This window comes from Octodon degus, unplaced genomic scaffold (genome assembly GCF_000260255.1).
Source record: "Octodon degus isolate 3935 unplaced genomic scaffold, OctDeg1.0 scaffold00055, whole genome shotgun sequence".
In the NCBI taxonomy this organism is placed as follows: Eukaryota; Metazoa; Chordata; class Mammalia; order Rodentia; family Octodontidae; genus Octodon; species Octodon degus.
In genome coordinates this window covers 13,119,595-13,135,426 of record NW_004524631.1, presented here as the reverse complement: position 1 = coordinate 13,135,426, position 15,832 = coordinate 13,119,595, and the positions used below count along the sequence as shown (strand labels likewise).

General features: G+C 40.5%; 2 protein-coding genes across 2 annotated transcripts in view; one reads left to right on the top strand and one right to left on the bottom strand.

Annotated features, from left to right (window-relative positions):
* The first annotated feature begins 3,412 nt into the window (after positions 1 to 3,412).
* LOC101564598 (zinc finger protein 182) overlaps positions 3,413 to 15,832 on the top strand; it is a 69,663-nt gene continuing 57,243 nt past the window's right edge. The window contains exons 1-5 of the mRNA XM_012515248.2: positions 3,413 to 3,879; positions 4,232 to 4,415; positions 8,591 to 8,717; positions 8,942 to 9,034; positions 9,944 to 11,530. Coding sequence (XP_012370702.2) covers positions 4,401 to 4,415; positions 8,591 to 8,717; positions 8,942 to 9,034; positions 9,944 to 11,530 — 1,822 coding nt within the window. The 5' untranslated portion in view covers positions 3,413 to 3,879; positions 4,232 to 4,400. The remainder of the gene's footprint in view (positions 3,880 to 4,231; positions 4,416 to 8,590; positions 8,718 to 8,941; positions 9,035 to 9,943; positions 11,531 to 15,832) is intronic.
* Spaca5 (sperm acrosome associated 5) overlaps positions 14,664 to 15,832 on the bottom strand; it is a 4,191-nt gene continuing 3,022 nt past the window's right edge. Inside the window, exons 3-4 of the mRNA XM_012515249.2 lie at positions 14,860 to 14,938; positions 14,664 to 14,763 (exon numbers count right to left, since the gene is read on the bottom strand). Coding sequence (XP_012370703.2) covers positions 14,664 to 14,763; positions 14,860 to 14,938 — 179 coding nt within the window. The remainder of the gene's footprint in view (positions 14,764 to 14,859; positions 14,939 to 15,832) is intronic.

Here is a 15,832-nt window from a genome sequence, read left to right as displayed (position 1 = left end):
TAGTTATTTATCCAAAGAAGATTTGCACACATAACCAATAAGCCTATGAAAAGATTCACACTGTCATGAATCACTGAGAAACACAATCAAAACCATAGTACAGCACCATAGTGCATGTCTGTAAACTGATCTGCTAAGGAGGATAAGGCAGGAGAATTGCAAATTTAGGTCAGCCTGGTCAGTTTAGCAGGACCTTGTTTGAAGAAAAAAAATCCAAGAAGATATCACTTCATACCCATGAGGAGGGGTACCATGAAAACAAAGAGAAAATAGCAAATGTTGGAGAGAATGTGGAGCAATGACAACCCTCACACTGTGGTGGGAAAGTGAAATGGTACCTTCATCATAGAAAATGGCTTGGTAGTCCTTACAAAGTTAAATGTTCATATACTATATGATTCAGCTGTATGCTCCTGGTTATATACTGAACCTGAAAACAAGTGTTTAAACAAAAACTTGTATGTGAATGTTTGTAGAAGCACTGTTTATAATAGCCAAAAGGCACAAACAACCCACATGTCTATTACCTGAAGGAGGAATAAACTAAAGGTGGTCTGTCCACATAATGGAATATTATCCAGTCATAATAAAAGAATAAAATGCTGGTACTTGCTATCACCTGGGTAATCCTTGAAGACTGCTATGGTTTTGATGTTTCATCTCAAATTCATGTTGAAATTTAATTGCTATCATGACAATATTAAAAGTTGAGACTTTTCAGGGTCATCATGATGGTATAGTCCTCATGAATGGATTAATAAAAAAAAGATAGTTTCCTGATTTCTTTTGTGTCTTGATTGTGTTTGTTCATCCTTCCACCATGTTATGATGTAACATGATAATGTGGAAAGATTCTAGGGCTGTACTTTTGGAGTACAAAGCTAAATAAACTTTTTTGTTGTTGTTGTATTTTTAGGGAAGGGTCTACAGGGTGTTCAGGGTCTCACTACTAGATCAGACTCGGACTCGTAGTGATCCGCCTGCTTACAGCCTCCCAAGAGCTGGGATTATAGGCGCGTGCCACCACACCCAGGCTCAATCACTGTCTCAGGGGGTCCTGGGGGCGGGGCTGGCACGGTAGGCCCGCGGATTGAATCCTGGCCCCACTGCCTGCTTGTGGGTGCTTTAATCTGCTGAGCTATTTGGCTGGCCCTAAATAAACTTCTGTTGTTTATTAATTAACCAGTTTGTGCTGTTCTTTTATACCAGTGTTAACTGAAGACACAAAAGACCACAGAGTATGATTCTGTGAGTATGAAATATCTATAGTAGGCAAATCCAGTGACAAGAGGAAAGGTAAATAGTAGCCAGGAGCTGGAATCAGAAGGGATTGGGTCACAACTACTTAATGGCTTTGGAGTTTCCTTTTGGAGTGATAAAAATGGTCTGGAACGAGACAGTAGATATGAATGTATAATATTGTGAATGTACTATATGATAGAGAATTGTATTCTTTAAAATAAGTAAGGTGGGGCTGGTGAGATGGCTCAGTGGTCTAAAGCACCTACTTAGAACAAGCTTAGCAAAGCACAGGGACCACGGTTCAATCCCCCAGCACCACATGCCAGCCAGCCCCGCCCCCTGGTGGGCTGAGCTGGCCACACACACACACACACACACACACACACACACACACATATAAATAAATAAATTAAAAAAAATAAAAAAAGAATAAAATAAGTAAGGTAGTAAATTTCATGCTCTTTGTATGTGTATATTTTACCACAATTAAAAAAAGTATTGTTTTTCCTGTACAGGGGCTCAAATCCACATGGTAGGCAAATGTTCTACCATTGAGTTACATCTTCGACTCCCCAAAAGTTTTCATATAGGATAGAGTATGTATGAATGAAATAGAGTGAATGGAAGTGAATAATAGTATTATTGATTGGAGGGACACTTGGGGCACCGTAAAAGAGAATGAATTAGAATGATTGATTGGGTGGGAAGCAAAAAGCCATGAGCGGCACAGTAAACAAATGAAGGTAACAGACAGTCCTCTGTTCTTGGAAAGCAGTGATGGTTTTGGACAACTTCCCGTCCCCTTCGTGTTTCAGCAAAGAGCTAACTTCAGAGGCCCCTATCTTAGTCACTTTGGCTCCCATAACAAAATACCAGAGATTGGGTGGCTTAAACATTAGAAAATTTACTTCCCACAGCTTGTAGGCTGAGAAGCCTGAATTCAATGTGTCAGCTGTTTTATTTTCTGGTAAGGACTCTCTTTCTGGCTTGTACACAGATACCTTCTTGATGTCTCTTCATGTGACCTATATTTTTGGGCAGATGTAGAGTGAGCAAACTCTTGAGTGTCTCTTCTTCCTTTTTTTTGCGGAACCAGGGATTGAACTCAGGCCTTTGTGCTTGCCAGGCAAGCACTTACTGAGCCATTTCTCCGGCCCTGAATCTCTCTTCTTATTAGCGCAACAATTCCACTGGACCAGGGCTTTTCCTCATGGTCTCATCTAACCATACTTATCTCCCAAAGACTCCATTTATAAATACCATCACATCAGGATTTAAGGGGTCAACATACTTTTGGGAAGGAGATACAAGTCTGTCATAGTCCCAGTGCTTTTGCACTTTCTAAAATAAGCCCTCTGCCCATTCTTCATGACTCATGGATGACTCCTTTGTTCACTGCTTGGAATCCCAGGTCCCATTTCTTGCTTTGGGATGTTCCTCACATCTCCTTAATTGTTTGGTGCATTTTATCTTTCACAAGGGTCAAGCAACAGAGTGTGGTGAACTGGGTAGGGAGTTTGAAACTCAAAACCTGAAGGGTGTGTGTCTCCCCTCCCTTCCTTCCTTCGGGCGTCCAGTAGAACCTGAGCTTGGCTGCATAGGAATAGCACCCTGGCATCTGGGCCTTCCCAAGTTTCTCGGTCTTGGGGTCCATGGAAGGTGGGCATGGAGAATTAATTGTCAGATCTGTGTCCATTCTCCCTTAGTCTTTGACTAAGCTCTGATCTAGCCAGGGTCCCTTTTCCCTGGCATTGTGTGTCTGATTTTTCCGTACCTGTGTTTATTGGTGTCACTTTTTTGAAGACAAACTTGTACACCTCCCCGGCTTTCCCCACATCTGCACCAGTGGTATCTCCCACGTCGGGCTGTACCAATCTGAGCCTTGTTCAAACCAGCACAATTTTCTCTGGTGCTATTTCCTTGAAAGCACACCACCCCAATATCTCCAACCCATCTCCACATTCTCTTAGTCTGCAAGGAAATGTATTAGTCTCTGCTCAGATTCCCTTCTAGGTAATAGTTCCCAAGGAGGACAGTACCATTATTTCCCCCCCATCCTGGCAGTGGTATCGTCACACGGGGGAGGGGGTTTGTGGTGCTTAGTTCTAAATTATTTTTTAAAATCCGCAGGTAACTCGCTCCATTGGTAACCTGGTTTTTCACAAAGGGCTCCACTCTTTTCGCTCGTTTTTCAAATTCCTCCTGAAATAACATTTCGTCCAAACTTTATGAGGCACATTTTCCCCGCTGTACGGAATACTAAAGGCTATAAAGATGTCTGCTCCCTTGACAACCGGCTTATTGGCGCGGCCATTTTTCTTTCCAACCAAGTAAAATCATTGTAATCAAAATAATTTTGGCTACTAATGCCGATGGCTTCAAAAAGAGCTACTGCGCATGAGCAAGTATAGTGCGTGACAGTAACCAAGGCGGGGTGAAGGACGAAAAAGTGGCTATCAGAGAAGTTATGACTGATTTTGGAAACATCAAAGAGACTTTGCCAGAGTAAGAATTCGGATTTAAGATCAGAGCAGTGGGAAAAGGAGGGCAGAGTTACCGCGAGCGGAAGAGGTCTGGTATTCTACGGGCGGAGTGACACAGGCGAGTGTGGACTCTCTAAAGACGCGAATTTACTCAGTGAGTATATGGGAGGGGGCTCTCAGATGAGTAATGAGAGTGGGGGAGGGCGGTAAGCGGAGTGATGGGAGGACTGTAGAATGAGTGATGGGGTGCGGGGAGTCAATGATGGAGGGACTGTGGGGTGAATGATGGGAGTATTGGGGGTATGTGATGAGAGTGTCTGTGGAGTCATGGGGTCTGTAGTGTAAGCGATGGGGGTTCTGTGGAGTGTGTGATGGGAGGTCTTGAGGCAGCGATGCAGAATCTGGGGTGATGAGTGTGGGGTGGTCTATGAGGTCCATGATAGGGCTGTGCTGTTGAGAGATGGGGATTCGAGGGGAAAACAAATGTCCTTTCCCTTTTTTCTTAGCTATAGCGTGGCCATTTTACCAGCTGGCATTTGTGGATTTCTGGCCTGGTGATTTGGTGAACTTTCAATCTGGGTATTCCTTGCCATCCGCAGCTCTCCTCTTTTCTCCTCCTCCCTATCAACAGCTCTGCCTTTTTAGGCTTTTGCCTTCTCTCCACAACAGTCAGACATGACTAAGTTCCGGGTAAGTTCTTACTTGCTTCTCCCCCTCCCTCCTACCCATGTTAGGATAAGTAGAAGCAAGGAAACAATAGAGCACAGTGGTTAAGGCCACAGACTCTGGAGTTAAAGTGCTCTTAACAGCTTTGTGAGCTTAGGCATGCCATCTAACCTCTCTGTGCCTTAGTTTCCCTAGCTGCAAAATGGGGATGATGATAATGATGTTAGGATACTGACACTAATTCTAACCTTGTACAGTTGTTAGGATCAGTTATGTATTTAGAGCAATGCCTGGCACATTCAGCGGAGGCCTTGCACATGCATTTGATACTAATTATTGTGTTATTTATACCATAACATGGATATTATAAAAAGATACAAATTTCGGATTATGAAAGTAGAGCAAGAGCAGGGCATATATATATGCTTATGTTGAGTTATAGTTGCTTTTCAGAGCTTCCTAGAAGTCACAACATAAAGGAAAGGAAACACACTCACTTGTTTCACTTATCACACATTTAGAGAAAGTGAGTCACTTCTGCAGAAGCAAAGATTTTCTGATGTTCTCTTACAGGTCAGCCAAGTTCCCCATCTGCAATCTTGTAATAAACACAGGACTAGAATTTCTCTGCCATGACTTACAAGATATTTTCATGTTAGCCAAAGGTGTCCTGCCAGGGCAGAACTAAAGGGGTATGACTTTTCAGGAAACCAAAGTCACGTCTGCATAAAGGGCTCTCTTATGTTTTGGCTGGGCTTGGTGGTCAGGAAGAGTCAGTAAACCCTATGCCCTTCAAGTAGTTTTCTAATGCATTCTTTTCCTCATCTGGACTTTCACTACAGCCCCAGAAACCCATAGGGTAGGCTTGTTATTTTCCTTTTTGGTTGAGAATTCACGATGTACCTGAGCATTTTCAGTTCTCTCTGTCTCTCTGTCTCTGTCACTGTCGCTGTCTCGCTGTCTCTCTCTGTCTCTTTCTCTCTACCCCCCTCCCTGAGACAGGGTCTCATTGTGTAGTTCAGGCTGGCCTTGAATTCACTAGCCCAGGCTGGCTTCAAACTCTTAACGATCCTCCTGCCTCAGCCTCTTGTGTTCTGGGATTATAGGTGTGTGCCATCATGCCTGACTTCTTTTTCTCTTCTTTGGAAAACCTTTATGAATTCATTATTTTTTCTTTTCCTACAGAAGTGAGATAGGTGTAGCACCAAAAATTGAATTTCTCCAGGAATATACAATCTAAAAAGAAAAACCATCTCATGGTTTCATATGACCACTCAGTCCTTGTAACCAATTGTATGGTGAATTTGGTTAATTTCTGACTGTTCTTTCTGTCCTTGTTCTTTATATTTACATACACTTATAAAACGTTAACAAAAGACTTGGGGGTAGGGGACTGGGAGTGTAGGTCAGTGGTAGAGTGCTTTCCTAACATGTACAAGGGCCTGGGTTCCATGCCAGCACATCAAACATGCACCCTCATGGGTGAACACGCACACACATTTCATTGCTAAGATATCTCATTATGACCAAAATCTGAAAAAATCCCGAATCCGAAAAATTTCTTGATTGCAAGCATTTCAGATGAAGGATACTCATGTGTAAAAGTAATAATAATGATAATACAAATGACGATGAGGACGAGAGAAACAGCAGAGCAGGGGCTAACATGTAGTGAGCTTACACTATGCCTGGGATTATATAAAGCACTTTACACTACGTAACCACCCTTCAATTTTTATTCTAGCCCTATGAAGGAGTACAGAGGAGGAACTGAGTCCCAGAGTAGGTAAACAAGTGGCATCCCACACATGATCACTGGTACAGCTGGGATGGTTCTATTTGGTGAGGACTTGTTGGTATATGTTTCAATATCAGTACATACAGTTATTATTTTTTGCATGTGTGGTTCTGGAGATGGAACCTAGGGTACTGAGCATGCTAGGCAAGCATTCTACCACTGAACTACAAGCCAGCTCTGGGGTTTGTTTTATTGTACTGCTAGGAATGGAATCCAGAACTTCACACATGTAGGCAAGTACACTACCACTGAGCTCTATCCCCCAGCTCATAGAGATATTGTTAACAGATGCATTTTTCTCTTTTATACATGCACGTTGATTTATTAACCAGCTCCATGTTGAAGGACTTTGTGTGATTTCTGTTACAGTGTGGCAGTGATCTCTCTTGTCATTTATCTTTGTGTACAATGGCAAACATTTCTAGGATGTCTGGCTCACAAAGTAGGCATGTTTTGAACTTGCACAGACAATTCAACTTGCTTTTTAAGATGTTAGTACAAGTTGACACTTTCACTAGTGAAGGGAATTCCCCTTTTTACTATTGTTGTCATAGTTTTAAGTCTTGTTAGTTGTTAGTTGAAAATATGTCTTTTTTTAGCTGACCATGGTAGCACATACCTGTAGTCCCAGCTCCGTAGGAGGCTGAGGCAGGAGGATTATGAATTTGAGGCCAGCTTGGACAACATAGTGAGACCCTGTTTCAAAACCTAAATTAATATGTAGACATATAGCTCACTGCTAGAGTTTTTGCCAAACATGGGCAAAGCCCTGGTTTCCATCTGGAGCCCTGCAAAACAAAAGCAAAAACCCTCCTCTTGTTCTTGTTTATTTAATTATCAAGGTGGTTGAGTATCTCTTTCTACTTTTTATATTTACTTTGGTGAATTTCTTTTTACATGCATTGCTCTTTTTCCTTGGGGATTTTTGAATTTTTTTTCTTTTGCATTGCTGGGGGTTGAACCCAGAGCTTTGCACATGTTAGGCAAGTGCTGTACTATAAAGCCATATTCTCAGCCCCTTTAAACCTTTTATAGAAATATAACTCAGATAAAAATCTGTTGAAGTAGATTTATTGAAGCCTAATATGGTGAGAAAATTGGACAAGATGTATAGTTTTATGAATTTCTGAAAATTGAAAATACCTGTTTAACCAGTACCTGGTTTAAAAAGAAATGACACATCACCAAAAACCTTCATGACACTGTCACTCACTGTCTCTTAACTTACCAGTAATTACTTTCTTATTTTTATCACTGTAGATATCTTTAGCTTGTTATTAAATGCCATATAAATATGACCATGCATCATTATTTTGGGGTCTGGCTTCTTTCATTTATTATATTTGCTTTCTTTTTGGGAGTGTTACTGGCGATTGAACCCAGTGTCTTATATATACCAGCCAAGTGCTCTACCACTGAGTTACATCCCCACCTTATCATAATGTTTTAGAATTCATCCTTGTTACTTGCTATATCAGTTATTTGTTCTCTTTCCATGACTGTCTTAGTTGGTTGTAGAAATATATTACAGTTATTTATCTGTTCTACTGCAGATGGATGTTTCCATTTTGGCTATTACAAATAATACTTGTATGAATTTTCTGGTTCATGTTTTGGTGAACATAGGTATGCATTTCCATTGGATATATACCTAAGAGTAGAGTTGCTAGTCCTAGGTTAGGGGTATTGTCAGCCTTAGTAGATTCTACCAAGCTGTTTCCTCAGCAACTATACCATTTTACTCCCACTGACAATACATGACAGTTCTAGTTGCTCCATATCCCTGCCAATTTTTGGGTTGTTGGTCTTAATTTTAGCCATTCTGTTGGTATATATTGGCATCTTATTGTGGTTTACATTTGTATTTCTTTGATGACTAATGATATTGAATACCTTTTCATATACTTATTGACTATTTGGGTATCTTTTTTTGGTCAAATATTCAAAACCTTTTTTTTTCTTTTTCTGTTGTGTTATATATGTTTATTTATTATGGAAGTTCTATATAGTTTCTGTGGAATAAAGGTCCTTTACTTTATATAGATATAGCAAATATCTTGGAAAAGGCTTTTTGTGGTGTTGGGGATGAAACCTAGGATATTGCACAAGCTAGGCAGGCACTCTGCCACTGTGCTATATCCCTAACCTCTAAAAAAAAAGGCTCTTTTGAAATGAAACAGTGGATTCTCTCTGAAGAATGTTTCCTTTATCTAAAAACTCATCACTCTACCCTGATTTGATCACTACATATTATGTTACATGTGTTAAATATTACTATACCTCAAAATATGTACAATTATTATGTATGGATTTAAAAAATCATTAAAATAAAAACGTTTTTTGGGAAATACTATAAGTTTAATTTTTGTCAAAGTGACTGAACAAAAGTATGCAATTACAGGGATCAGTGTCATTTGAGGATGTGGCCGTGGACTTCACACAGGAGGAGTGGAATCAACTGGACCCTACTCAGAGGACCCTATACAGAGATGTCATGCTAGAGAATTATAGCCACCTTGTCTCTCTGGGTGAGGATGGCTTCCATGAGTAATGTCCCCAATAGAATAACTTAGCATCTCTGATGTACTTCAGTGCTTTGACATCAGGTTGTAGGGATTAAAGATTGTTAAACTGAAAAAGGTGTTTGTATTTTAATGTGAAATTTACTCATGTTAAAATGTACCTTCCTAACTATTTGAAGCTCTAAAGGCCACACAGAGGTGCCCAAGTCTTGTATCATTTTCCTTTGCAGGATATCCTATTACCAAGCCAGATGTGATTACTTCTTTGGAGCAGGGAGTCCTTGGGATCATAAAGAAAGAAATCCCAAGTTCAGTTTGTACAGGTAAGAAATGAGAGATAAAGGATGAAGGAAATAAGAACTGTGAGGGTCTGTGAGAACTTGTTATCTTGGAAAGTTCCAAAACATTTTCCTGAAGGATATGTACTATTGTTGCTAACTCCAAATTGTTAGTTTTTAAAAATTATTATCTCATAGTAAGCTTGAAATAAGATGGTGAGGAACTACACTCTGGCTTTGTCCTCTTCTTCTTTGGGTTACCTCAATTGTTTTCAGTCTTTCTGAAAAGTGCTTTGCATTTTAATTTCTCCTCCCAAATCCAAAATCTCATCCGCCAATGTCCTTTTCCTATTAATGTCCCCTAAACCTATTTTTATTTTCTCTCCTAGTTTGAAGTATTTTTCTTTTCTTTTCTTTTCTTTTCTTTTCTTTTCTTTTCTTTTCTTTTCTTTTCTTTCTTTCTTTCTTTTTTTTTTTTTGTATTTTAGGGAAGGGTCTACGGGGTGTTCAGGGTCTCACTACTAGATCGAACTCATAGTGATCTGCCTGCTTATAGCCTCCCAAGAGCTGGGATTACAGGTGCATGTCACCACACCCAGTCTCAATTGCCTTCTCAGCGTGCTCTGGGGGTGGGGCTGGTAAAGCAGGCCCAGTGATCAGACCCCTGGCCCCTGTGCCTGCTTGCAGGCGCTTTAATCTGCTGAGCTATTTGGCCGGCCCTCAAAGCTATTTTTCTTGAATAGTCAAGTTACTTATATTTATTGTTACTTCCTAATTCTAATACCTATTGTTATAACTTGTCTATTTTCCCCTCAAACTCTAAGTGTAGTAGATCTGTGTACTTGGAATTTCTTTCTGACTAGTAGCTAGGTTTAAAATAAACATCCACCTATCAGAAGCCTCCTTCTGACAAAGGTGTACTCACAGACTATGGTTTATCACTCTTCTTTCTAGAAGATGAGAAAGCTGAAGACCAGCTGGAGAAGCACCAGGAAAATCAAAACAGATACCTGAGGCAAGCTATATGCATTGATGAGAAGAAATATGTGGCCAAGGAAGGAGGTCACGAATGTGATGGATTTGTAAACCCACTTCCTCAGGGCACATGGGTAGTTTCTTCAGGACATACACCCTATATAAATGACTCATGTGGTAAAACATTTAAGGATAATCTGGGTCTACTCAGTCCTAATAGTCTCAGCTTTGCAGCACAGCAGTGTTACGAATGTAATGGATGTGGAAATTTATTAATTCATGGCAGGCATGACATGAATAGTGGAATGAAACCTCATGACTATAATATTTGTGGGACAGACCATAGTCATAACTTTGTTCAGCATGATATGACTCAGGCTAGTGAGAAAACCTATGAATGTCCCGAGTGTAGACTGACCCTCAGTACAAATTCACTCCTTATTGTTCATCAGATCACTCACATAGGAGAAAAACCTTATGAATGTACAGAGTTCAGAGACACATTTGACAAGACCACACACCTCAGTATACACCAGACGATGCACACAGGAGACAAGCTCTTTGCCTGTAATGAGTGTGGCAAATCATTCAGAGAAGAATCCACACTGCATATACATCAAAGAACTCATACAGGGGAAAAACCATATGTGTGTGCTGAGTGTGGCAAAGCATTCCAAGAAAAGACAAAGCTAATCATACACCGGAGAACTCACAAAGGAGAGAAGCCCTATAAATGTTCAGATTGTGAGAAAACCTTCAACCAGAAGGCACACCTCAGTGTACATCAGAGAACACACACAGGGGAGAAGCCTTTTGAATGCAGTGATTGTGGCAAATACTTCAGAGAGAAATCAACCCTGAATATACATCAAAGAACTCATACAGGAGAGAAACCATATTTGTGCAATGAGTGTGGCAAAGCCTTTCGAGAGAAGACAAAGCTCATCATACACCAGAGAACGCATACGGGAGAGAAACCCTATGAGTGTTCAGAGTGTGGGAGGGCATTCAACCAGAAAGCACACCTCAGTGTACACCAGAGAACACACACAGGGGAGAAACCTTTTGAGTGCAATGAGTGTGGCAAAGCTTTCAGAGAGAAATCAACACTACGCAGACATCAAAGAATTCATACAGGAGAGAAACCTTATGTGTGTCCAGACTGTGGTAGAGCCTTCACCTTAAAGTTGAGCCTCAGTGCTCATCAGAAAATTCATACAGGAGAAAAAACAGATGGATGTACTGTATGTGGAAAAGTCTTCTCTCGGAAGTCGTATCTCATGCTACATCAGAGGTCTCACACAGGAGAAAAATTTGAGAAATCCTATGAATGCAATGAATGTGACAAAGCATTCTTCCAAAAATCATATCTCATTATTCATCAAAGAGTTCACACAGGCGAGAAACCCTATGAGTGTAATGTGTGTGCAAAAGCTTTCTCCCAAAAATCATATCTCATTATACATCAAAGAACTCATACAGGAGAGAAACCCTACAAATGTGATCAGTGTAGCAGAGCCTTCAGAGAGAAGTCCAAACTCACTGTACACCAGCGAATTCACATAGGTGAGAAACATTACGACTGCTCTGAATATGAGAGAAGCCTTCCAGAGGTCATAACTCCTCATGGGTTCAACAACTCCGAGGGAAGAGAAAGCAAGGAAATGAAAATAGAACATCTTTCATAGCAAAATCAAAAAAGGAAAGAAAGTACAAAAAGTGAGGTGGGTGATTGTGTTTTAGCTTAGTTGATCAGGGAAGGCTTTTCTGAGGACCTGATATTTGAGCTTCAGTCTTAAAATGAACCACCAGCCATACTGGAGGAAGAACATTCCAGGCAGAAATAGTAGCAAGATCCAAGGTCCCAAGGCAAAAACTTGGCCTTTGGAATTGGATCATGGGTGTATATTTTGCTAAAACTTTCTTTTTGTTACTGTTGGTTGAACCCAGGGCATCCTACATGCTAGGCAAATGCTCTACAACTGAGCTACATACCCAGCTCTTAGCTATATATTGTTTGATTAACATCAGAGAGGTTGTTCAACACTGAAATCTTTTGAAGCCTTCAATACATGAGAGGTATCAGTTTGGAGGCTAACCTTTACCATAAACCTAGGCAGAAACATCAAGGATAACACAATTTAATTAGTCCATAAGTATAGTCCCTTGGAGATGATGTAAGGGAAATGGATTTTCAAATTAATACCAAATTCTCAGAGAAGAAAATTAATAATATTTGTTAAGAATACCTATTTTTGTCATCTCACAGTGGGAAATAAATGCTACCTCCAAAGAGAAAAGTGCTTATTGAATGATAAAGTACAGATTTAGAGATAACCACTAAAGGAACAACAATGAAGACTATACTTAAGTGTTCTGAATTATTAGAAAAGAATACATATCCAGAATAATGTAAAGAAAACAACACTAGGGCATCAAACCCAGTTCCCAGAAGTAACAACAGTTGATAATGCCAGAGTTTCCACTACAGCATGCTCTATGGGCAAGATGGTGGCTCTGTTTCTCTGTGTGGACCTTCCTTTCTGAGCCCTATCATAAAGCCTTTTCAGAGAGACTATGAGCTGCTTGATAGGCTTGTAGGAAATCCAGTCTTTACTTACATTTACCAGAGTTTTTTTATGCTACTTTTAATGAATAATTGTCACTTCAGAATTCAGGACCCAGAGTTATGGCACCCTTTATGTACCCCCAAGGAGATGTAAGATTTGGTTATCTCTGTTGGTTGGGTTTGAACACAGGCATGATCTAATTGGCTATAGGAATGGGTCTCATGCTTTCTCTGGCATGGACTGGCAGCTGCCTGGTAGCCAAGTAACCACGCCCAACCAAAGAGTACAAAGGACATGAAGGACTTCTTCATGAGAGTGCCTGCTTCCCGTGGGGGTGGCCAGTAAGAAGAAAAAGAATGGCAAGTTCAAATTCCTAAATGCTCTGCTCAAGACATAGACTGAAACCCAGAATTCTGTACAAAGAAATTATTATCTTGTATATCCATTACATTCCTTGCCTAAATTCCCAGTCTTTTGTTTGGAATTTAGGATTTTGATTGCCAAAGGGCATTGTGGGGCTGAGAGCAAAGATGGTGCTATGTGAGAGGATGTAGAAGTGTGTGGTTATTTTAAATTCCCAATTCCCACTGAGCTTCTTATGTAAGCTGAATCCAATTCCATTTGCCCTGGAAGAGATTGTATGTGTCTTAAATAAAGACCTTGTAGTGGCCTCAAATGAGACTGGTGCTTTTTAAAAAAAGTTTTAAGAGAGTACAAATTCGAATTAAAGCAGAAAAATTTACAAGTGATACAGAATTTCACTTAACAGAGAAATATGAATTTCACAGTATTTGTTGTAATACATAAGGTAAGCCAATTTTTATATTGTTCCATCCCTCTGTCTCCAAACTTATAACTTATATCACTTTATGTGCTCTACAGATTTTTTTTGGTATTGGCTGGGGAGATGGCTCAGTGGAATAAGTGCTTCTCTGGCAAGCGCAAGGACCTGAGTTCAATCCCTGGTTCCTACCAAAAAAAAAAAAAAAAAAAAGAAGAAAAAGAAGAAAGATTTTTTTTGATATTGTAGTAAGGGTCTATAGGATTTACAGGGCCTCACTATATAGATCAGACTCATAGTGATTCTCCTGTGTTCAGCTTCCCAAAGAGCTGGGATTACAAGTGTGTGCCATCACCCAGTCTCAATCACTGTTTTAGTGTGCCCTGGAGGTGGGGCTGGCCCAGCATGCCGGGGATAGAACCCTGGCCCCTATGTTTGCCTAAGCAGGTGCTTTAATCCCCTGAGCTATTTGGCCAGCCCTTCTGCAGATGTTAATTTAATTAATCCTCCCAATACCTTCATGAGGTAGTCACTATCCTCTTCATTTTCCAGGTGAGGAAACCAAGGCATAGAAATTAAGTGCTTCTTCTAAGGTAACACAGCTAATAAGTGGTAGAAATGGTATTTGAACCAATGAGAGAGAGATCCTGTGCCCATAACGACTCCCTTATCTTTCCATCCCCAACACAAACTGATCTGGCATCTTTTTAAAAAATGTATTTAGTACAGGGTCTCACTACACAGATTGGATTCATAGTGATCCTCCTGTTTTCAGTCTCCCAAGCACTGGGATTACAGGCGGGTACTATCATGCCCAGTTGCAGTCATGGTGTCAGCGTGCCCCAAGGGGTGGGGCCAGCAGGGCACACCAGGGATTGAAGCCTGGTCACTGCATTTGCCTAAGCCAGCGCTTTAATCTGCTGAACTATTTGGCCAGCCCTCTGATCTGGTCTCTTGATGACAGCTGTGAAGATGTGAGAGGAAGTGCACTGGAAAACTAAAGAGGGCTGGGAAGACAGCTCAGTGGACTAAGCACTTGCTTAGACAAGTGCAGGGACTGGGGTTCGAACCCCGGCACCATATGCCTCATCGACCCCACCCCTAGATGCACTGAGCTGACTACTGAGACCAGGCATGATGGCACATGCCTGTAATCTCAGCACTGGCGAGGCTGAAAACAGGAAGATCATTAGGAATCTGAGCTGCATAGTGAGATCCTGCACTAAATATATAAAAACTAATACAAAAAATGAGAGACATATGTTAGGCAATGTTTGCATTGTTTATTGTGGGTTTATTAAATGTGCAAGAGAAAGGAAATAAAAATTTCCATTCCTGGGAATTTGAATTATGAATTAATTTTGTTTGAGTTGGGTTTCACATACACATCACATCCCTTGAGCCATTCAGATAAATCATGGCCAGAACAGTGCTGGTTCCATGAATCCCTGGAAAATGAAAAGAGAGAATCATAGGATGAAATAGACAAGTTGATGCAATGGCAATACTACTCTTCCTGGCTGCCCATCCCCCTCTGAACTTACCAGGCATTCATACTGGTCTTTGAGGACACTACCCGCTTGGCACACATGATGTCATCCAGAATATGGCGGTTAAGCAGATCTGAAGGGGGGCAGAAAGTGCAACATGATGACCTGGTGCACTGGGAACAGGGTAACAGTGTATGTAGGACTCAGGGTTTCTGAGTTCCTTGGGGCCACAATTGATTACTACATTGTCTGATTAGGGATGACATTGACTCTTGTTACCTGGTTATTTATCAATGGTCTCAACTGCTACATTTGCTGGTTCTGTACAACCGTAACTCATGTTGACTGATCCTGGCTGATCTTGACTCATTTTGGCTTGTTATGAATAACCAAACCAATGCTCTAGACAGCATAAAACTCCATGTTCATTAAGACTCCAACTGTCATTATGTCTGGTTTGAATGCTCTTAACTCTAATGCTGGTGGGCCTGAGATATGCTCAACTGCCATGTTGGTTAACTGGTAAGCTTACTTGCCATGTTGACCAATTCTGGTGACTTTAGATACTATTGTTGTTTGGTCCATCATAAACTCAGCTCCTATTTTGACTGGTTATGAATCTCCATATTGGCTAGTCATGTACCACCTCAACTACCCTGAAGCCTGGTCATAGATGACTGCAACAACCATGTTGGTTACATTAGAATGACCTAACTACAACTTAGCTATTAATCCCCTCAACCACCATGCTGTCCTGTCCTAGACAATCTCAGCTGCCATTTTTATTAGTTACAAATAAATTTGACCTCCATTTTAGCTAATTCTGGATTACCTCAATTTTCACGCTGTTTCTTTCTTTTTTTTATTTACTTATTCAATACTTTATTTTTATATTTTTAGATTTCTGACATTTGTTTTATATTTTGGGTTATAAACCAATATCACTATTCTACTGTATTGCTCAAATTGCTCCAGCATTGGGCCTCAAGAGCTCTTTCAGTTGGCTTCCTATAACTGTTTTTTTTTC